This window comes from Anolis carolinensis, chromosome 1, assembly GCF_035594765.1.
Source record: "Anolis carolinensis isolate JA03-04 chromosome 1, rAnoCar3.1.pri, whole genome shotgun sequence".
Lineage (NCBI taxonomy): Eukaryota > Metazoa > Chordata > Lepidosauria > Squamata > Dactyloidae > Anolis > Anolis carolinensis.
In genome coordinates, this window is record NC_085841.1 from 42,365,394 (window position 1) to 42,390,267 (window position 24,874).

At 37.8% G+C, this 24,874-nt stretch overlaps 1 protein-coding gene across 1 annotated transcript in view; it reads right to left on the bottom strand.

The window, feature by feature from the left end:
* The window catches only part of ppp1cb (protein phosphatase 1 catalytic subunit beta), a 29,429-nt gene extending 13,622 nt beyond the window's left edge, over positions 1-15,807 (bottom strand). Inside the window, exon 1 of the mRNA XM_003216074.4 lies at positions 15,413-15,807. Coding sequence (XP_003216122.1) covers positions 15,413-15,464 — 52 coding nt within the window. The 5' untranslated portion in view covers positions 15,465-15,807. The remainder of the gene's footprint in view (positions 1-15,412) is intronic.
* Positions 15,808-24,874: the final 9,067 nt, after the last annotated feature.

Consider the following 24,874-nt stretch of genomic DNA (forward strand, 5'->3'; position numbering starts at 1 on the left):
TTGAAATACAGCTTCAAGCTGCTTATTCCTTGAATTCTTCCCTGGTGGGCTCGGGTTATGTAAAAATCTAGAATATTAAAAAAACTCATTTCGTGTTACAGCTTAACAGTAAGCTAGTATGCAAAAGAAACTAATGAATTTTGGAACACGTAGTCTGGGGCATTATTCAATCCCTCAAAGCTTAAAAAGTATTTCTGAAATCACCTTGCAATCTGGTAAACATTAAAACTACTTGCAACATATGTGAATACACTACACTACAACGAACATAAACTTTTATTAGGATAATGTGGCAAAAATAATATTTACAACCCCATTAAATACCTATTCTGAAACAAACCCTAAAGTTCTTTCTGGGGAGAAAATGATTCAGTGTAAAGGGTACTGCTTCGATTAATCTTGCAAAACACAAAATGACGAATTTGCCAACCTTATCTACTATTTTTTGTGTTGTCATGCCTGGTGAAGATTTCTGAAAAGCCTGAAAGCTCTCAACAGTTTTGCATCACATCTGTAGTTTTTAATTTCCAAATTATCCATTTTGTTTTTACATATGGTCTAAATGAGGACTTCATATATGCTCAAAAATTATCCTGTGCTTTATAATTTATATATATTGTATATACATGTAATATTAATAATATTATGATGTAATACAATGTAATAATAATTATAATTCACTATTATAATTGTATATTTATATTACATGCAATATTACTAATAATATTGCAATATAGTCGTATAATATATTGTATGTATATATACTTGTAAACCGCCCTGAGTTCCCTTCGGGGTGAGAAGGGCGGGATATAAATGTTGCTAATAAATAATATAAGAACAAAAATTAAACAGAAACATACACTCTACAGAAATGCTTCTGAAGTTGCCTGATGTAAGGAATTGGCATCCCTCATCCCTTATTGTGTCAGAATAGTACCATAAATTTGCCCTTTGGCTACAACCAATATACTTCTTTCTTTTCTAGAGCTTCTGCAGAGGCCTGTGGTTGGTGGCTTATAGAACAAGACTCATTCCTGAATGACATTATTTTAAATGAAATTTTATTCGTCATGAACCGACTGCTTACATAAAACTGCTGCCTTTGCAAAAATGCTATTATGCATCATTACACAACTACCTGCCTCTCAAAGTTAATTTGCCTCTCATGGTTAAACTATATGGTAGATGTGTAGTTTAGCATTCACGTGACTGCCCATGATGACAGGGTTATTCTCTACCACCAATGACAATGGCAATTCGACATGTCTTACACTGCATTATTTTGACAGAGCACAAATAATTTTCCACTCTTTTGAAATAAAAAATACTAGTTACAAGGATAAAAGGGCTGTGGCTATAGCTCAGCGGGTTAAACTGCCAGCTACAAAAGATCTTGTTGACCGAAAGATTGACAGTTCAAGCCATGGACAGGGTGAGCTCCTGCCATCAGCCTAACTTCTGCCTACCCTAGCAGTTCGAAAATAGCAGTGAATAGATAAATAGGTACCACTTTAGCGAAGAGGTAAAAGGCACTCCTGTAAATCATGCCAGTGGTTCGACTGACAGGCTCTCCGGCATGGAAGAATGGAACAACTGCATCTCCCCATGGACAAATCGGGCACAGACTCCAGATGCCGGAAATGAAAGAAGGAAGCTTGCCCATGTTTATGTATTTTCTGTCTCTGTCAATTGTACAATGGCATTGAATGTTTGCTATATATATGTACCTGTCAATTCACTCTGTGTCCCTTCGGGGAGATAGGGTGGAATATAAATGAAGTATATAATTATTTATTACTATAAAAGGGAAAATAAGTACTGATCCATCTTATAGGCCAAATATAATACAGTAATATATAAGTTAGACCTTGTTTTTTCTAGTTGCCCACACAGATAATTTAAATATCTCCCTGAGCAGCAGCTTCAGAGGGAAGGAAAGGAAGACAAAGAGGATTATAACTACTGCCGAATCATTTCAAACTTCAGGCAAAGTGTAAATATTTCAGCTTTTTGTAATGGTAACTCTTAGGATAGGATAACAACGTAACTATTTTGAATTACAGCTTTCTAGTGGGAGTTGTAGCTGACAATGATGCCAAAAGTCAACTATTCAAATACAGCTTTTAAAATAATTATAACTTTAGCAAGAATTCGTTTTCAAAATATTTCTCTTAAAATTGGAGCAAAACTACTTAATATCAGCAAAGAACACTTTTCGGGGGCCGGGGGCAGACAGGATAACACCTGGCTGAGATAAGCCCTTAGTTATGGTGGAAAACTTACTTTACTGCATTTTGAAAGCCGCAAACAAGCTTATGAGATTATTATATAAATGCAGGAGATGCTATCCTATCTGGCATAACAATTATCTAACCTCTTCAATAATTTAGTTCTCAAATTATAGCTTGAAAATTGAATTTTCATTTCACTCCTAGTGAAATTTTCTTATTGTAGCCTTCAAAAGCTTGGTTCAAGTTTCTAGTTTTAAACTTAATTATAAATTGTATTTTCCCCCCTAACAAATCAAACTATAAATTCATGTACTGTAAGGAACAGTTTTAGTTTTGCCAGTTTATCAATACCAAACCAATACCAATAAGAACAGAAGAAACCATTGATACCAATAAAATAAACATAATTAATTTAGCCCCTCATATCAAGTAAATATAAAGTATTCATTTTAATAAAAGTATGTGAGAGGGAGACACCATGACCAGGAATTACAATGATCTGATACTGTATTATGAGTGCTTCTCAGGTTATTTCACAACAGGCAACTTTTTTTCTTTCTTCATAATGTAGCAGGAATAAGCACCATATTTGGACTCATTGGCTCCAACTGTTTTTCTTTCTTGGAAAAACACTGCAGACAAACAGCTGATACACTGATCTATGGACCATAAATCTAAGTAGCTTGCTGTATGTATTTTTATATCCAAACCCACATCACACATCTTTTAGAAATAATCTAGTGGGAACAAATACATGAACGTGGATATCACATATTTTATTCATTGTTCAAAATAACATTTGGCAAAATATGAAGAAAAGGATTCCCCTTCCAGCAATTTTTCCAGTTTTTTTAATGGATCTCCAGATCTCTAAGAATTTTTGGATTAGGTGGAAGTAGTGGAAATTGTGAGTGATACTGACCCCATCCTTTTGAAATTTGACATATTACAGAAAGAGTACAATCGACATACTTTGAGCTCTTAAGAATGTTGATTGCTGATTACTATAAACATAAAAACAATCAGTGAGAACTCATGGTCACAATAATTAAAAGTGGAGTCTGATATTTTCCCTAAGAGAAGCTTCTGTTGGAAGACTCACACACATCTGAAACATCTGAAATAACTGGGGATATATCCACAATCAGATTTTGGATAAATTCAGATTTAAAAGGAGTTTATGCAGGAAAAACTGGGGTCAATTTACCAGGAGGAGTACAAATGAACAATCAATAGCTGTACATAGAAGCAATCTTCAAAAAACTGTAGGTCCAGGGGCTAAAGCTCAGAATTAGCTCAGATTTGCAGAGAAGCTTAGAGGTAATAGAAATAATATATTCTAGCTAAGTTCAAAACAAGAGGAAACAAAGAAAGTTATTTCATTACACGGAGAAGATAATGTTAACAGCTCAACGAGGGAATGCTCAACACCTAGTTAACCTGTATCCCCCCCCCCTAAAATAAAGGACACAATGCTCAACATAGTAATTCCTGCAATGAAGTGACTGTTTAAAACAGATAAAAATGTGATGTGAGAGCTTACATAATTAATGCTTTCATGAATCTCTTTCAAGAAAATTAAACACAGGGATCAAATGCAGGTGGAAGCATAACTTCAAAGTTTCATGCTTGCAAAGGTCCAAGGAGATGAGAGAAAGATAAATACTGTTATGAACAAAGGAAAAGATGAGGAATCTGGCAGCTACAGTAGAGTCTCACTTATCCAAGTAAACGGGCCGGCAGAAGCTTGGATAAGCGAATAGCTTGGATAATAAGGAGAGATTAAGGAAAAGTCTATTAAACATTAAAATAGGTTATGATTTTACAAATTAAGCACCAAAACATCATGTTATACAACAAATTTGACAGAAAAAGTAGTTCAATACGCAGTAATGTTATGTTGTAATTACTGTATTTATGAATTTAGCACCAAAATATCACGATATATTGAAAACATTGACTACAAAAATGGCTTGGATAATCCAGAAGCTTGGATAAGCGAGGCTTGGATAAGTGAGACTCTACTGTACCAACAAGTCTGTTTAGTATAAGAAACAGTAACCATGCTAGTATTGGTCACTGACCAACCAATCAAGAAGGACAATTATTCTTATTACTAAGAACTGGCATGTGTGATTGTCAAGAACAAATCATGCTCAACTAAGCTTATCTATCTTCCTTTTTAAAAGTTCCAATATTGGTAGATCAGCAAAACTGCTGTGGATATAGTACATCTTGACTTTAGTTAGCCTTTCAATAAGGTCCCCCATAATATTGTTGTGGACAAGTTGATAAGAGGTCAGCTAGACAGTGGACCTCATCAGATGCAATGAGAAGTGTCTTCTGTCTGCTTCTCTCCATTGACAACACCAGTCTCCCGGAGCCCAACCCATGATGCAGGGCTACTTCCAACGGAACTCCATGGGGCTCCATGCTGGCAGCATTACGGTAGTGGAGAGAAACGAAACCCAGAGGAGTCGGGTGTACACCTGACTCCTCATTGAACAATTGAGGGCAGATGGGGAAATGTCATGGGAAGGCAGAGGACTGACCTAGACTATAGGGAACAGAGTGTGACAGTTCCCTCCGCCACCCCACACTTTCCCCTGCTGTCTCCCACTTTATTTCGGCCATCTAATAATTGGATTCAAATTGTAAGAGGAGAGATTTCAACTAAACTTTAGGGAAAGCGTCTAACAGGAAAAACTGACAACCTCAGAAAGTGGCAGACTTTTAAACAGAAATTGGGAGGCATTTATCAGACATTAATGTTTAATTTCCTATAATGGCAAGGCCTGGGTTTTATGGTCCTTCAGACTTAGCTTCAATTTTATTTTGATGATCTATTAAGTATTTAGACTAATTTATATTTCAGGAAATTTTATTATGTTCAACATCACTATTTTTGCTTTTTTGGGGGGGGGGGACTTGATTGATTGACTGGGTGTTTCACAGACTAAACTTGCTCAGGTGTTTTTAGGTAATTGTAAGTTGCAAAGGGTCTTTGGGTAACTGAGAAAAACAAAAACTAAAGTACTTTTCAAATGTATACAACATAAAATGAGATTCATTCAGTAAAAATTTAAAAAATATGGCCAGTAACCAAATAATTAAAATATCATATTCCTGTTGGCATGAATTGGTTTTATTTTTGTTTTACAATTCCGAAAATCTTATTGAACAAAAATATATCCTGCCCAATAGCAAAGTAGGATTGGCAATTAGGAGAGAAAACAGTTTGTCTACCTCTAGAAGGAGATTTTCAATTATTCTAAAACAGGAGAGAATCATGGAAAAAAGGCTTTAAAAGGAACAAGCTGCAAAAGGGCTATAACTCCAAGGGAGAAGAACAGCAACCCCCTTCTCTTTCAATTATATCTTAATGAAGTTTATTCATGATTGGCTTGTTTTTAAATAGTTTCAAATTGCACGGTCATATGGATTATTTTATAAATTAAACAATTGAGGAGAAAGATTAAGCATATTAAAGTTTCCATCCCGCTTTCTTAAAAGAAACCCATGAGTTTTTGCCCTCTTTAGCCCTACACCAAATTCTTCTCGGCACTCTCAAGAGTCAAAAGTGGTGTGGTGACTCTTGAAATGACAAACACAAACATTTTATAGGATGCCACCATAACAGAATAGAATTGTGGTGCTATAACTGTGTAGTGTGAGAGGGCCCTTGGACAAGTACTATATATGCCAGGCATAGGTAAACTTCAGCCCTCCAGGTGTTTCGGACTTCAGTAGGCTGTTAGGAATTGTGGGAGTTGAACACCTGTGGAGGGCCGAATTCTGCTCATGCCTGGTATATACAATCACAAGATGAATATTAACACCAAGAAATGAATCATGTAATGAAAATTAATGAAGGAAAGCAGAATCACAAAACATCACACTACCAATTTCAACATGGACACAAAATGAGGATGCAACCCCAATTTTTCCTTTTACTTCGACATATCCATAAAATCCCATCCAATTTGCTATAAATTAAAAACTATTGTAACTTCAGGCAGAAGAAAGACTGCAATGTATGTCCATTGTCTTTTCTTCACTAGAGACTTAGCAATTCAGTTGCCATGTACACAACAACAAATACAAAATGGAAAGAGAAAATAAAAGCAAAAGCAAAGCAGGATTCAAATTTTGATCTAAAAATATAAACATATATGTAGATATTTGTCATCCTCTAGCTAAACCATGTGGCTTCCTAATACACTGAGAAAGAGAGAGAGGAATTGACAACTTAATGCTGAATCTCTGTATCATTAAGAGGAAAGACACTGATGTCTTCACATTTGACTGAGAATCAACAGGAAGAAACAGGTGACATGGAATGAAGCCAGAACTATGTTTTTCTCCTATTTCAAAGGAACAGCTAAGAAACCTTCCTGGTTTTACAAAACTTCAGTGAACTAAGAATGGTTCTTCGAGCCTCATTCTCAGAGGAGGATATTCATTAACCCCAGAAATTCCCAATCATTTTATTTTTTAAAAAACCCAAAATGTTAAAGAAATATGTGCTTTACACATATTCCTTTTATTAAATGTTTAATCCTCCTAGAGTAAAAAAGATACAATGAAGAGCAAAGGAAGGCCTCATTCCTAAACTTGAAGATAAAAGTATTTGTTCCATTTCAATGACAAGTTATTTTAGAAAACCTTAAAGAGTTGCAGCTCCTAGCATCAAAATTCTGAATTTTGCAAAGAAAAATCAAACAGAACAAGATTTAACTCTTGCATCAACTGTTGTTTTACTAAAATAATAAAATAAGTATAATTTTATAAATAAAATTTCCTGTACACTGTTGAACAAGTGTAGATGGGGATCCACAAGTTAGATACTTTATATGACTATTTATTTACTGCAGTATGACACAAACAACTTGGGCCAAATGGCCCTGAAACCGATCACAGTTTCCCTATTTAATAATTGTCTGTCTGCCCTAAGATATAAAGATATACAGCCATTATTCCAGATTTTATAAACTAAGGAAGTAGCATTCACACACAGTTCAGCAACTGATCAGCTAAGTAGAAAAATGATAGTCACAGCATCATAACACAAGGCACAGCTCTTTTGAATTACAGTATAGTAAGATCTTATTCCATGGAGGATATGTTCCCAACCAGACTGCACTTACATGGAACTCTTAATTTACAAACACTCTTAATATATCTTGACTTCCAGTCAGAGCATATTACAGAACTGCAATTGAGGGCCTAGACATTCTTAGAGATGTATCTTCTCTAGGAATTTCCTAGGTTGTTCAACAAAACTCAATGGTAACCTCTGGGAAAAATATATCCTTTATTATAGAATCAAGTAGTGGACCTAGCAAGTTCCTCCGGTTTCGTGCTCATGGGGATCTTACTATATGTCTTTACCACATTATGGGAGGCCAAAACCAAGTATGCCATACTTCATTCTTTAATCGTAACATGTACTGTATTATATTCACAGCAATCCAAACTTATTTGTGATACATTTTTACAGAACAGATAGACTTCACCTTACATTAATATGGCCAGCGTCTCTATAGGACAGTGGTTCTCAACCTGTGGGTCCCCAGATGTTTTGGCCCAGAAACCCTAATAGCTGGTAAACTGGCTAGGATTTCTGGGAGTTGTAGGCCAAAACACCTGGGGACCCACAGGTTGAGAACCACTGTTATAGGACATTCCAAATACATACATACATACAACTACTGTATTTACAATTTCCCAGGGGGCAGAGCATGTGCAATCCACCATTTGAAACAATAGCACCTGTACACAGGATAGGAAGATGCATACTACCTTAAATGTGAAATGAATATTAAGGATATGAGAATACAAACACTTCCAGATATGGTCCTACTGACCCTCTCCCCCAATCTGGATACCTCTTTCCATTACAAGGTGTGAAATATCACCCAAAATGATAGAACAAGATAAAAACTTAGCAGTGAAAGCACCAATAAGCACAATGAATAAACAGAGCTCTGCTAGTAATGCTATAGAGGAACTACACATAATGAAAGTTCAGGTGGAAGGTAGATGACATATTAATACAAGATACTGACTGACTTGCACAGATGACTTAGCACAAGCTGAAGTAATTTAGCAGAAGCTCTATGTTACGCAGCATTAAATAACAAAAACTGCAATTTTTTCATTTTAAAATCAATGCTAGCAAAGCTTACATTTCAAAGATTAAGATCACTTGAGACAGTTCATTTAACCTAGCAAAAACCTTCTCCTCTAATACTGCCCCAGGGCTGTAAATGAGCTGAAGTAAAAAAAAAAATAACCTCACCCTCTGCATTATGGTGGCAGAAATCTGAACTGGGAACTTTCTGGTTCACAATTTACTTTTATCCAGTACTCCACTAACTTGCAGGTATAATTCCCCTGCTGGTAACAGCTGGCAAGTCAGCTTCTACATAGGGCAACCCAATGAGAAACCTCCTTGACTTCCTATATTAGTATCATGCAAATTTCTTTAAGAAAACTTTAGTTAAATGTTTTCCAAAATAATAATATAGAAAGGGATTTTTAGATATGACAGTAGGAGTAAACAGTTTCTGAAAACCTATAATGGGCAAGTTTGTCACTTTGTAGTTCATTTATAAAAGCAGCTTTCTGTTACTTTGTTCAGCAAATATGAATTTTTATTTCTAGTAATAAAAATACAATTCATGAACAATAAGCTGGTAAGGATACACTTTTTATTAATTGAGTTAATTTTTACGATCACCTTACACAACAGTAGGAAAGAGAGCACGTATAATATGTTTGAAAGCAGAGTCAAGCAGATTATTATTTGCTTTTAGTAACCATGATAGTAATGCTGAAATGTTAGTTGAAAGTGACCAATAGTAGCTAGCTACTTCTCAACAGTACTGTGCTATTACTGCTACAGATTTTAGAATCAAGCACTATTAATTTTTAACACAGCAGATTTTCACATGGATGTTGAAAAAGCACAGAACATTTGAATACCAATATTGTATTCACAAGAATATTCTTACCATATATAGTTCTTAAGTACCCTGTTTCCCTGAAAATAAGACAGTTTCTTATATTAATTTTTGCTCCCAAAGATGCGCTGGGTCTTATTATTCAGGAGATGTCTTATTTTTCCATGAAGAACTCACATTTATTGTTGAGCAACAAAATGAAATTGCACTAAAGAACCAGAAATTGCCTTTAGCTGGCATCAACCAATACTGAAAGGCTCTGGAATAAATGGCAGTGTGGACTCAGATAACCCAGTTCAAAGAAGATATTGTGGATTATCTGCTTGATATTCTGGGAGATATGACTGTATGGAATGCCCAGAGTTAACAATGCCATATATTTCAAGGCAAAGCAGATAATGTGGGATTTTATTCCACTGTGTGAAAGATGCCCAAGACTCTTGGGGTTTGTATCCAAGTCTGGAGAAGGAGAAGGCAAACAGAGGCTGGGGCATTTTGGGGGTGGAACCTTTCTCCGCGGCTCCCGCAGGTCCTTCCCTGCCGGGCCCATTAGGCAGGAACACCCCAGCAGCATGGCAGTAGTAAAGGGCATCCCGAGGGCTACTCGGCGGGTAAGCCAGCCTGGGGAGTGGGACAAAAGGGAAAACAAGGGGAAGGGCCGGCACTTCTGGAAGGGATGCTGTAAATAGTTCTGGACAGAAAGTGATCCCTCCCTATCTTTACAGTCACCCCCAGTTCCTGCACTCCTTTCCTACATCCCAACATGGGGAAAAAAGAGATATTAGATGGGGTTCTCGCCTTCTGGGAATTTCAAAAACTTTGCTAGATCTTACTTTCAGGGGAGGCCTTATATTTAGCAATTCAGCAAAACCTCTACTAGGTCTTATTTTCAGGGAATGCCTTATTTTTGGGGAAACACGGTAGGTATGAATGATCACAAACATTGTCAAAATAATTACATAAACAACCAGGTTAATTGTGATAGAGGTCTTCACAATTAAACCAACACAAACCTCCACTGCATGCGGCCTGTCTCAAAAGTAATGAGAATATTTTTTTATTTAACATACATGCAGTTTATCTCTTTGAAAATAGACTCCTTGTGATTGAATGCAGTAATTCCTGCATTGCTGCCACCCTTCATAGCAGTGGAGGAAGTATTCACTTGAGATGTCCAAAGACCACGGTGCACCTGCCTAGAAATTTTCATTTGTCCCAAAATGATGTTCTTTGAGGTGGCTTTGAGTTTGGGGGCAAAAATCACACAGAGCCAAATCAGGCCTATATGCTGGGTGGGGATGTGTTCAGAATAATCTTTACATGAACCACAACTTTCTCAGTTCTTTAAACTGAGGAATGCTGCCCAAGACCACTCTTTATTTTAACTAGTGACAAGACACAAAAATTACTATGTGCTTTGCTAATATACTGAATGCTCCAAAGGCATGGACTCAACTGAGGAAGATCAAACCATATGCTTGGGTTCCCCCTCCATCTGCCTTAATTCCCCACTTCCCTTTTCCTGGCCCTTCTCCACTGTGCAAAAAAAAATCATTCTCGTTACTTTTGGAATATGGGACACTGAATTAAGCTGCCATCATTGGCCTTCATTATATAAAGGAAACTGAATCAACAAACAACCGGGCTGTGGCGCAGGCTGTTGAGCAACCAGCTGCAGCCAGCTGCAACAAATCACTCTGACCAAGAGGTCATGAGTTCGAGGCCAGCTCGGAGCCCCACGTTTGTCTTGTCTTTGTTCTATGTTAAGGCATTGAATGTTTGCCTTATATGTGTAATGTGATCCGCCCTGAGTCCCCTTCGGGGTGAGAAGGGCGGAATATAAATACTGTAAATAAATAAATAAACAAAACCCAATGTTAAGAGTGCTTCTCTGTTCCACGGTATAAAATGTATATGCAAAGTAGGAACTAAAATGTGAAAAGTAAATAAAATGTAGACAAAGTAATTACAATTATTGTTTCTGAAAAACAAAAAACAAAATAAAATTCCTCATCAAAACCAACTAACAGCAGTATTTATGTTAATCCTAAAGGAAATTGCTTTCTATCCATTTAGACTAATCACACATTCGCACATATTTCTGTTCATCTGGAAAATACAAACTACTATCCCGCCCTCAAGTGTTCTGCAACCAATCCAGAAAGCTGCAGATATTTTAGAATGTTGTATGTTCAGAACCATGGTCATAGTTTTCACAAAGCTGAGAATTTTTGTAAACCTAAAAACATGTTTCCATTCAATCTGGAATATGGCATCCACCATTACCTCAAAAATACATACTATTCCCCCTTTAACAAACTAACAGTGCTCTTTTGCTTATTTGCACCATATAAAACAGCTGCGCAAAAATTTTAAATGAAGCCTCTTACAATTCTTATGTAATATTGTTGATGTCAATAGCATTTCTCCCCAAATATCAGAAAGCTCAGATGCTGAATCTAAAGAATGCCTTTACAGAGCACACCACACCATTATCCAGGTGTGAAAATTTGTTCGTGTTGAGCACAATCGGTGGACAAAATATGACTGACTTGATACCATGTCAGTCGTCCAGAGCAATGCTATGTCATCTTCTTCAGTGCCGTCAAATTAGTTAATACTGGCACTTAAAATACAGTGAAATAATCCCTACTGACACAAAACTGCAAGCTTATTTTCAATATACAAATATATTCTGGTCATGAAGAACTGAGGCTGGCATCTCCTCCCACCCCAATACCTGGACATCATTTACTCAAATTTTTAAAAATTGTAATTGTTGAGAAATACTGATTTTTAAAAACAGAAATAAGCAGACTGTAGGAAAATACAGTTAAGACAGTGTATGACTATATACTGCCATCACATATCTATACTTTCACACAAAAATGTATCATGAGAAGGAAAGATACATGCCTCAACCTTTGCAGGAAAAACAAATCACAACTCATAACACAGAGAAAAGAGAAATTTTTATTCAGTAATAAGTTTGGACTTTGACTCCATTAGATGGGCATTATTCTTATCCAACAAAGCATAACAATAATAAGAATAAATAATAAAACTTTATTTATATTCTGCCCTATCTCCCTAGGAGGACTCGGGGCAGATTCCACCATACAAAAAGGTAAACATTCAATGCCTTAAAAAAAAAAAAAACACGTAGCGGCAAAATAATCAATTCCAGAAACGAATACAAGTTCAGCATCTTTTATTCAGAATTCCAAAATACTCCCAAATCATCCAACATGGATGACTGATATATCGACACCTTTGCTTTCTGCTGGTTCAGTGTACACAAACTTTTTCATGCACAAAATTACAAATATTGTGTATAAAATTACCTTCAGATTATGTGTGTAAGGTGTACATGAAACATGAATGAATGTATTTAGCCCTAGATCTCATCTCTAAGATCTCTCATATGCAAATATCAGTATACCAGAATTAAAAAATATGAAACCAAAAACACTTCTAATACCAAGAATTTCAGATAAGGGTTATTCAACGTGTACTGTGAAATTCCATTTCTGAGTCAAATGTCACTGCAGAACAGAAATCAAGGGAACAAATGATGTAGACTGGCAGCAGTTAACCTGATCTAGGGGCTGGGAGAAGGGGGGGGAGGAGAACCTCCTACTCGTGTTTTTCCACCTCACCCATCTTTGTAGTAAAGGGAGGGAGGAGGGAAAGACCTTGCAAAAGGCAGCTACAAAATCCTAATGTAAAAAGGGGATTTTGCATCTTTTAATACGCAATCATATAGGCAGGAGGGTAGGACAATTTCACAAGTTTCATTCAACTGTCTGACATTGTCATTCCTTCCAGAACATCAAATAGGAAAGATAATAGATGCTTAGATCGGATGGCATTACTCATGTGAGTCAAGGAGGAAGGACTGTTTTTATGACAAGACTTTAATTAAAAATTCAAAAAAGAAAGCAACCCCTCAGATGCAGATTCAGGTTGAGCATCTCTTACCCAGAATCCTAAAATAGTCCAAAATTATCCTCATGGGTGGCTGAGAATTGCTTTCTGATAGTTCAATGTACACAAATTTTGTGTCACACACAAAATATTATTATTTATCTCCCCAATGGGGACTCAAAGTGGCTCAACATAAAAGCATTAGTATATAATTTAAAATATGCAAATATGCAAATATTAAAATAGAATTAAAACACAAACAGCATTAAAAATTCAGTTAAAATCCATCAAAACATAATTCAAATTTAAAAACCAGAGCACCCTCAAACACCTTCATCTTTTTTTAAAAAAAAAAAAAACCTGTGCATAATGGTACTGAAAACATATTTTTACCATCAGGCATTCAGGGAATGACAAGCAGCAAACTGCTGGAAATAGTTAGTGGGATGGGGGGAGTTGCGTAGTTTTTCTATGTAGTTTTAATTGTATTTTAATATTTATATGCTCCATTACACAAACAATTTATTTTTTATATTTATATTTCAATGAATTCGCTCCAATTTGAATTGCATTGAGTCATGTTTATTGTTAGCCACCTTGAGAAAGGTGAGACTGAAACAAAAGTAAATAAAATAAATATAAAATAAATATAAAGTGACATTCAGGCTACGTGTATGTCTATGTAACATCAACTAATTTCATCCAGAGAGGTCCTATATCCCAGGATCTGATCCCAGGTTTTCTGCTTTAAAATGGATTATGTGACAGATAATCTGGGATAAACAAAAAACCTGGGGTCAGGTCTTGGGATATAGGGCCTGTCTGGAAGGGCCCTTAGACTAGGACCCCTTCCACACAGCTAAATAAAATCCCACATTATCTGCTTTGAACTGGGATATATGGCAGTGGCACGAAGATATTTCAGCTAAAAGGAGATATTGTGGGTTATTCTGCCTTGACACTCTGGGTCATGTGGCTGTGTGGAAGGGCCCTAGGGTCCCATCTCCAAGGTATTTCACCCTGTATATGCAAATATTCCAAAACACGATTTTTTAAAATCTAAATTCTGATCCAGAAAATGTAGGGCAAGGTATATTCAGCCAGTATAAGCTTTATGTACATAAGGCATTTATGTACTATAAACTTATTCCCCAAGATATTTTATTTTTTTATTTATTTCTCAGCATTTATATCTTGCCCTTCTCACCCTGAAGGGGACCCAGAGTGGCTTACAAGTTATATGTACATACAGTATATTATATTAACAAGCACAATATTAGTATTATATATTACTGTATTGTTGTATACCACTATACTGCAGTAGTATTAGTAATATTACATGTAATATAAAATATATTCATTATATTATTACATTGTATTATTATACCGTATGACAATATTATGATCCATATTATATTATGCATATATTATATTATGAGCAAGCACAATATTAGTATTATATATTACTATATTGTACTATACTGCAATATCATTAATAATATTATATGTAATATATAATATACAATTATTAGATTATTATGTTGTATTATTATTAGTAATATATTGTTTGGCAATATTACTATTCATATTTTATGTACATACAATATATTATATTATTAGCATAACACAATGTTAATATTATATATTACTATATTGTACTATACCACTATATTGCAACATTATTAGTAATATTACATGTAATATAAAGGGTATTGGGAAAAGAACTCCCTATTCACCATTTAAATTAAATGGTGAACAAGGAGTTCTTTTTCAAACACCCTGTATAATATATATTATATTATTACGTTGTATTATTATTTGTATTATACTGTATGACAATATTATGATCCATATTATATGTACGTACAATATATTGGCATAATACAATATTAGTATTATATATTACCATATTGTCAATCTGTGTATGCAAATATATGTCATTCTGTATATGCAAATATTCAAAAATCAATTAAAAATACTTCTAAGTCCTGAGCATATAGGGTAAAGGGATATTCAATCTAAATAAGGTGTTTTCCCCGTTTACAACAGCGCAGCTCTTTGACTGAAACCGGAGGGAAGGCAGAAGCCGCCTCGCAGGAGCCGTCTGAAGCGAAACTACCGAAAAAGGGAATAACTTCGACTAGAGAAGGGAACAAACAACACAAACAAACAAACATACGCAGAGACCAATGCCGCCCTCTTTGAGGGACCCCTCTCTGGCCCTTCTCCCGAGGCGCCCCAACAGAGGCCCACTCACTCTCTCTCTCACACACACACACACACACTCACCTTCCAGCAGCCTGGTGATGAGACTATCCACATTCAGCTCCCCGTCCGCCATTTTGTAGCCAATGGACTCCTCAGTCGCGGGCGGGGACGGAAGGAAGGAAGGGAGGGCGCTTCAGCGAAGGGAAGGCGGCCGCTCCTTGCAAGGACCCCTCCCCGCCCCGGCCCACCGGAGTCTCCCTCGCCAAACAGGGAGGGAGGGAGGGAGGGAGGAGGAAAAGAGAGAGACAAGAAACCAAGGTCTCCGATCTTCTCCTTCTTCGCCTCCTCTTCCTCCTCCTCTTCCCCGCCTGCTTCCTTGCCTGCCTTTGGCCTCACTGCGCATGCGCCGCGGAGCCCTTTCCTCTCTCGCCTCTCAACTGCGCGGGAGAGTCTTGGGTTCGACTCCAAAAAGACCGAGCCTCTCTCCCCCCCCCCCCTTTTTTTTTTTTTGTAAAGCAGTAAGTACTGCGCAAGCGCAAGCGGGCTCGAGGCTGGCCGTGTGCTGTGCTTACTCCCAAGAGACCCGCGAGGGGTGCGCATGCGTGGCGCTTTAAGTCCTGTCCCCTTTGCTTTCCCCCCCTCTTCTTGTGTATCCTGGTAACCGAGATCTTAGGGCCTAGTCGGATTTAATAAAAGCACAGTCCAAACGGGTTTCATGCGGCAAATAGCACATTTCTTCAAGGCACGCTCCTTTCCCCAACGTCGCGTATAGGAAAGCAAGAGAACTGACCCATAAACTCACATGAACCAACTTGGACGCAACATAACGTTTAAAAACCAGAAAGGCAAAGATGACCATATAATGAGAAGATAGGAAAGCTTGGAGAAGAGAATGATGCTGAGGAAAAAGGAAGGAAAAAGGAAGAGAGGCCGACCAAGGGCGATGGATGGTATCCTTGAAGTGACTGGCTTGACCTTGAAGGCACTGGGGGTGGTGACAGCCGACAGGGAGCTCTGGCCTGGGCTGGTCCATGAGGTCATGAAAAGTCAGAAGTGACTGAACAAATAAACAATATCTACAGACCCACCAAGAAAATCCAACAAATACTACATTTAGCAAAGGACAAGAGGCATCCTCACACCTCTGCAGGAATCTACCCTATACCATGCAGCTGTGGACAAGTCAACATAGGGACCACCAAACACAGCATTGCCCAAACACGCATCGAGGAACATGAAAGGCACTGCAGACCTAACTCAGTCAGAGAGTCAGCCATAACAGAGATGAGCCAACCTGGACACAGCGTGTTAGTTGAGAACACAGAAATGCTGGACCACTCTAACAACTAATCGCAAAAAAGCCATTGAAATCCACAAGCATGTGCTGCTTACTACCAAGTGACCTGTGAGAAGTGCACATGCGTGGCGCTTCAAGTCCTGTCCTCTGCTCCCCCCCCCCCCCCCTTTTGTATATCCTGGTAATCGAGGTCTTGGGGCCTAGCCGGGTTTAATAAAGGCCCAGACCAAGGGGGTTTTATGCAGCAAATAGCACATTTCCTTAAAGCACGCTGCTTCCCCCAATGTTGCGTATAGGAAAGCAAGAGAACTGACTCATAAACTCACCTGGACACAGCATAGTATTTGAGAACACAACAATGCTGGACCTTTGTGACCTAACATGTCAGACTACACAGAGAAGCCATTGAAACCCACAAGCATGTGGACAGTTTCAACAGAAAGGAGGAAACCGTGAAAATGAACAAAATCTGGCTACCAGTATTAAAAAAACTTGAAAATCAGGATAGTAAATAAAGACCAACACTCTGAAAAAAATGGAAATTCCAGACAAGAAACAGTCAGGGCCAGCTAGCACCTCCCAACAAAAGATCCCCCAGGCAGGAATCAGCCAGACTTTGAGGCTGCAAGTCCATTAAATGCTTTAAAAGGCGATCAATTGCCACATTCACACTTGCCTCAAAATGACAAGAGTTCTTTCTCCCAACCTGGACTTTCCACAGATATATGGACTTGATTAGTTTCTAACAGACCTCAAACCTTTCAGAACGCCTGTCATAGATGTGGGCTAAATGTCAGGAGAGAATGCTTCTGGAACATGACCATACAGCCTGGAAAATTCACAGCAACCCAGTGATTCCGGCCATGAAAGCCTTTGACAACACATAAACTCAGTCTTTAATGGCCCCTTCCGCACAGCTGTATAAAATCCACATTGAACTGGATTATGTGGCAGTGTGGACTCATAACCCAGTTCAAAGCAGAAATTGTGGATTATCTGCCTTGATATTCTGGGTAATACGGCTGTGTGGAATGTTATTTTCAAGCACAGGGTTTTTGTCTAGTCTCTCACCATCTAGAGCTATTTTGTCCCCCCTTTTCCCTTCTTTTATCTCAGGACACAATGCAGGCAATACCAAACCCCCAGCTTTCCCCCTTTTTTTGTAATATCTAATGGAGATTCCAAAAGATTGCATTACCTTCATATTCTTTTCGCGTGTTTCCCAAATACACGTTCTTTTCTCATGATCATCACTATTTTAGTGTTCTTTTCCTTTGTCTTAATACAGATTTTAGCATTCCTTCTTACAATAAACACATGTTTACTTAGGACCACAACTATATTACACTTATACGTTACTCAAAAAAGCAGGGGAATGGAAAAAAATATTATTGTGTTGTCAAAGGCTTTCATGGTCAGAATCACTGGGTTTCTGTGAGTTTTCCAGGCTGTATGGCCATGTTTCAGAAGCATTCTCTCCTGGCAGGCATGTAGCCGGGGGGGGGGGGGGGGGGCTTGAGGGGCTTCAGCCCCCCCCTGAAATTCTCAGGGTGGTCCGCGAGAAGGCCTTACATTTATTATTTAAACTGTTATGTTTATTCATATCATGATCTGATCACCATTCTCAGTATATCCCATATGCATGGGGGTATTGGGATAACGATACAAAAGCTTTGCTAGGGTAGATCCTCTCTCACTCAGACTCAGCCCCCCAGAACCAAAATCCCAGCCTCCCCCCCCCCCCCCCCGAATCAAAATCCTGGCTACAGGCCTGTCTCCTGACATTTTGCCCACATCTATAGCAGGCATCCTCAGAGGTTAAAAAACTCTAAAATCAGGATAGTAAATAAAAAACACCACAAAAAAACCAGAGGAATTCCAAACAAGAAACAATCAGGGGCAGCTAACTCCTCCCAACAAAGAATTCCTCCAGGCAGGAAGCACCCAGGCTTTGAAGCTGCAAGGCCATTCAATGCTAATCAAAGTAGCCAACTGAAACATTCACACTTGCTTCAAGCAGACAAGAGTTCTTTCTCCCACCCTGAACATTCCAGATATATAAACCCCACTTGACTACCTCACTAACCTCTGAGGATGCCTGCCATAGATGTGGGTGAAACATTAGGAGAGAGTGCTTCTGGAACATGGCCATACAGTCTGGAAAACTCACAGCAGCCCAAAGATTATTATTATTTTGTGTGGCACTTGTTTTTAAAAACCCACACAAAAGCGAATATTTTCAGAGAAATCAGGCAGTTGCTCTGGAAAGCTAATTCCATTTGAATTAAAATAGCATTAGATCCTTTTAAGTACAGCAACAAATCTATTTTCTCTCAAAAGAAAAATAAACACTCTGCGCACTCACTTTCATTGTCTGTACTTTGGGAAGTAATATTACAGCATGTTTAAAGTTTATTGTCTCAAATTACGAGAAAACTTAAAAGTTCACCTTATTAGAATTGGAAGGGCCCTTTAATCTAATCCCAAATATGGAGGAACTCCTATTTAAAGATTGCTAAGGAACGCCTATTTAAAGACTTCCAAAGATGGAGAGTCTGCCATTCTCAGCAGTCAGTATACTTAGTGAAATCAAAGGTGTCCTTTTTCACTCCAGGCAGTACCTCTCACAATGCAGTTCTCATCCCTAATATCAATATTTATGAGATTCCTTGGTTGTTGGAATATCAATCTGTATATATTCTTCTCCACTATGAAAGGCTGGTTGAGCAAAAGAAGTGTTAAAGGTACCAGTTTATTAGAAATAAATGATACCTTTGAAGAGTTTGCTCTGGACGAAGAGAGAAATAAATGTTATGCAGGAACCCTCATTATGTGAAACAAGGGGATTTTGAGTTAATAAGAGGAAACCTGGGGATACTAGCAAACAATTTCTTTTCAAGTCCCCTACTTAACACCAAATGAGCAATATATTTATTTATTTACAGTATTTATACCCTGCCCTTCTTACCCGAAGGGTACTCAAAGCAGCTTTACAGAACACACATATGCCAAACATTCAGTGTTGAATATACAGTTAACAAGGACAGACAACACAGAAGATGTATTTATTTATTTATCATGTCTGAAGCAAATTGAGGGTACAGTTATAATGTATTTTAAAAAACATAAAGTTAAAACTTTACTAGATTTCCTTTGACCAGAAGCTGGCCATTTGAATACCTCTGGTGTCATTGTGAAAAGGTCCTCTATTGTGCATGTGGTAGGGCTCAGGCTGCATTTCAGTAAGTGGTCTGTAGTTTGCTCTTCTCCACACTTGCATGTAGTGGACTCCACTTTGTAGCACCTTGTACCCTTGGTTTGCTTCTGACACGATAAATAAATAAATTTCTTAAGATTAGCTTTGCATCTTGTTGTCCCAGAGCTCAGTCTGTTCAGCACCTTCCATGTCGCCCAGTCTTCTGTCTGCTCGGGGGGGGGGGGGGGGGGTCTCATCTGATATCAGCCATGGATTGAGGTTCTAGGTTTTAGCTGGCCACTTTTGGACTCTTGCTTGCTGAGGTGTTCCTGCGAGTATCTCTATAGATCTTAGAAAGCTGTTTCTTGATTTAAAGCATTGGCATGCTGGCTGTTATTTGTACAGAGGATGAGCTGGAGATGTCAATGCCTTGGTCCTTTCATTATTGGTTGCTACTTCCTGATGAATGTCAGGTGGTGCAATACCAGTATAATTTCTCCAGTAGCGTAGGGCGTAGACATCCTGTGATAATGCGGCATATCTCATTAAAAGCCACATCCACTGTTTTAATGAGGTGAAATGTATTCCACACTGGGCATGCATATTCAGCATTTAGCAGAAGAGATAAATATACTAAATGATTCGGACCGTTGATCAGGGATTTGAGTGTATAGGGTAAATGCTGGCCAAGATTACTACGGACACAACTACAATATAAAATATGTGATCAGATTAGATTTCCCTGTTGTTTTTTTTAAAAAAAGTGATAATACTGCTTGAGGAATGCACAGACAGCCCCCAAATTATAAACATCCCTGGGATGAGACAACAGGAAGTGAGAAGAAATCTTCCTTCAGGAAGAGAAATCCACTCTTGGAAGAGTTATCATGCGAAAAAGTTGTTTCCACTCAATCAAAATCTTTGTTTCCACAACAACCCAATTTTTTCAAAATCCAATTGTCAGAGGTGAAATCTTTTGAACAGGGCCACAGATAGCAAAACAAATGTTGCAGGGTGTTGATCCTTCCCTATGCTATCCAAAACTAAAAAAATAATAATTTTGGGATAGAATTACACCTTAACATTTACCCATTCTGACTTATATACAAATTCAACTTAAGAACATTCCTACAGAACCTATCTTGTTCGTAACCCAGTGGTTGCCTGTAATGTAGGAGGATTTTCCTCCCATACATTTTCTCTATACATCTTAATCAGGAACTTTTCCTCTTCCCTTTCCATGACCGTGCTTTTGTGATCATAGTTTTTCAGTTTTTTTCTCTGTCTGCTTTCACATATAGCTTCATCCTACATCATCAAACTTATTTTTTTCTTTTACTAAAAGAAAGTACTAAAATTGAGTTTCTTTCACCATTAGAAAGTGCATGATTGTATCAGGGCTGTGGCATCTCTGCAGATTGTTTTCCACTCTCTGTGTAGATGTATAATAAATATTTGTTACTATCTTTCTGAGCACAAGAGTTTTGTGGTTTATTGTTAACTGCTGTGAAGTCAACCTCATCTTATGGCAACCTTCTGAATGAGAGACCTCCCAATCACCCTGTCGTAAAACAACCCTGCAGACTCACAGCCAAGTCTTCCTTGATTGTCTTTATCCATCTGTAATGCTGCCTTCTTCTGTTTCTACTGCCTTCTAACTTACTAAATATTACTGTATTTCTCATGAGTCATATCTTCTCATGATAAAGCCAAAGTATGACAGTCTCAGTTTGGTCAACTGAAGGAGACATTTATCTTTTTAGAAGCCCAGGATAGTCAGAGAACTCCAGCATCCCATTTCAATGAGTTCATTTTCTTTCTATCAGCTTTCTTTACTTTTAAAACTATGCATAGAAACTGGAAATATGATGGTGTGGACAAGCCTAATGTTAGTATTAAATAATATATCTTGACATTTCAAGATCTTATCTAGTTCCTTCATAGCTGCCATTCCAAGTCCTACCTGTCCCCTTCTAATTTCTTGAGTATAGATTCCATTCACATTAATGATGGAGCCAAGGTATGGAAAATCTTGAACTTCAATATATTCATCAAATATTTAGGGTAGATCCACAAAAAGTACAAGGCTTGTGAATCTTTATAGCTGTGTAAAATAAGTGACACCTGCCAAAGTCCCCTCTGTCCCCCTTTCCATGTTGCTACCCTAATACATTTCTAATTTCAGAGGCAGCTCTTCTAAACAGTAAAGGCAATCCAAAGTACAGCCGTTTTTTCTTGTGAATAGAAATATTCCACTCGATATATTGCCACAGCTAGCCAAACATTGATTCATTCTTCTTGGCAGGATCTAAGCTGGGCACATGGAGTAGAAAAACAGGAACTGTAGTGTATACAGTATCTCCTTATGTGTATTGTGCTCATGATCACGTGTTAAGGGCTGGCTCCTTGGGAAGCTACAAGAGCTCCATTATAAACTCACTAGCTGTGTCTTTACAGTTGTGGTGACAACAGGATTTTCAGAGATGATGTAGGAAAGATGTCTAATATTACTACATTTCTTTTTGTAGTGTTATCTCTGCTGATGTTTGGGAATAAGACCTGGATTAAGACTTAACTATATTTTAACAAGACCATAGTGTTCTCCTGTCAATGATACTTTAGTTTAATGCTTCATCTGCAAGGGTAAATTATGCCTGTTTTCAAAATCAGTAAAAAGTGATGTACTGTTTTACAGAATTCCAAATTCTGCACCTAGAATTTGTAAATGTTGATTTTTGTCAGAATACTGTAACTAATTGGGGTTTTTAAAAATCCTGTCAGAAGTGACTCGAGAACATACTGCAAGTTTCTTCTGGTGTGAGAGAATTGGCAGTGTACAGAGACATTGCCCAGGGGACACCCAGATGTGTTAGCTGGGAAGCTTCTCTCTCATGTCCCCGCAAGTTAGAGTTGACAGACGGGAGCTCACCCCGTCTCTCGGATTCAAACTGGCAACTTTCAGGTCAGCAACCCAACCTTCAGAATCACATCTCAGCTGGCACAAGGGTTTAACCCATTGCACCACCGCAGCTCTTGACTAATTGGGTGAGGGTGAGCAGTCATGCTAACTGTGTGGCTCTGTTAGCCCAAAATAGAAATGGCCAGTGCAGATGAGGCCTAAGATCAGTATGTATGATGTGAACTAAAGAAGAATAAAATGCATACATATTCATGAAATACTGAATTAAATCATCTGAAAACAAAAGTGAACATCAATTAGTATGCAGGTAACAATGCCATAAGTATCAGAAGTGGAAGATCACAATTTTTATGCTTTTCTAGACCAAATTATACAGTTCATTAAGATTCAATAATTGAAATGAAACAACTAAAAAGATGGGTAATAGAATGGGTGAATGTGATAATGAGACATGTCATTAGAATAAACCAGATGACACTACAGTATATCTGGGTGCCTTTTTACAAGAAAAATACAATTTTTAAATTTTGAATTCTGCCAAAAATACTGCTTATCCATAAACTTGAACATTCCATAAAGGTTGGGGGAAAGGGGAAGCTTTTAAAGCCAAATATGAAAGAATGTATTTAATAAAATAACTCTACAGAGATGTGATAAAATACTAACACAGTCTGGTCATAAATTTTGTGTTCTTTCACCCAAGGGATTTCATGATGAGTTGCTTTCCCCACTCTTACCTTCTCATGGAAGATGGCATTTCTAGCATACAAATCACAAAATTCAAGGTCTGTTGATTAAAAAGCAATAACAACCTGAAGTGCTTCTGGGAATAGGAAGCTGGATTGATAATAGGCCACACCTGGTAGAATACAGATGGTTGATCCAAAGTCTGTTGTTGATGCATCTGTGCCAATCTGCCTCCTGGCATATTGGAGGCACAAATGGGGGCATTGCGGCAATTTCTTGGCATAAAGGTGCAAAATGCCTAAGGGGCCTTGTATCTGAAACTGCTATAATAAAAAAAAAACTAGGTACTATCTGATATACATCAGAACAATCTGTATTCTTCCAAGTGCATCCAAACATCTGTATCAATTGTTATTTGACATTAAAAAATATAAGTGTAAGTGTACTGAAGTTATTTATCAATTTATGACAACCCTATGTATTTTGTAGGTTTTTCTTAGACAAGAACCTGAAGGTGGATTTCGACAATTCCTTTCTCTGAAACAATAACATATAGCACCAGTCATTTATTGGTAGTCTTCCATCCAAGTATAAAGCAAAGTTGACCCTGCTTATCTTCCATGATCAGACAGGATTTAGAGTATTGAAGTTTATCTTTTAATATCAATTGTCTTTCTAAAAGGATCTGATCATATTTTTGCCTTTGTTTCCCCTTTCCTCCCTGAATAAAATGTAGTTTTCAAGACACTTAAACAATGACCCCAGCTATATAATCTGATGTAAGTTATGGACAACATAGGGATCATGGCTGTCTCCATTCTACCCAGTTTCCATATCAATAAGCCACCCTTTGTGATCTGCAGTCTCTTATGGAAGGTGTGCTTTCTGTTTTTGAATTCTCTGCCTCTCTAATTGGAAAAGCAATCTGGCAATGGTGCCACCACCTGCAGAAATCCCCAAAGGTGAAGCTGTCTATTATTTGCAAAGATAAAAGGGTGGTTGGTGGGAAAGAAAAAGAAGAACCATTTATGCAAATATGTGAATGTGTAGAATTGGAATTGGAAAGTTTCTGTTATTACACACCTCTTGAGCATTTCTCTAGAAAATGGTGTGAGACAGAAGCAGCAATTCCTTTGCCAAGCATATTTCTATAAAAAAATACCAGCAGATGTTGAGTGACTGAACCTAAACTGGTTGGCTGCAAACTGATAAACATAACAATTTGTAAAGATCCAAAGAGCTAAGTTGACTATTTTTTTCCATAGAGATAGTCTGCTTCATGATCATGTCCTTCTATAACTGGGCTCCCAAGGAATGGTCCCAGCTATTGCTTCTGATTACTATTCTGCCTAAAACATGTACGCAACTAACCTGTTCCAGGATAACTGCAGATGTGTTGCCCAGACTCTTGCTCAGTTATGAAGGGCGATGTCTATCCACTCA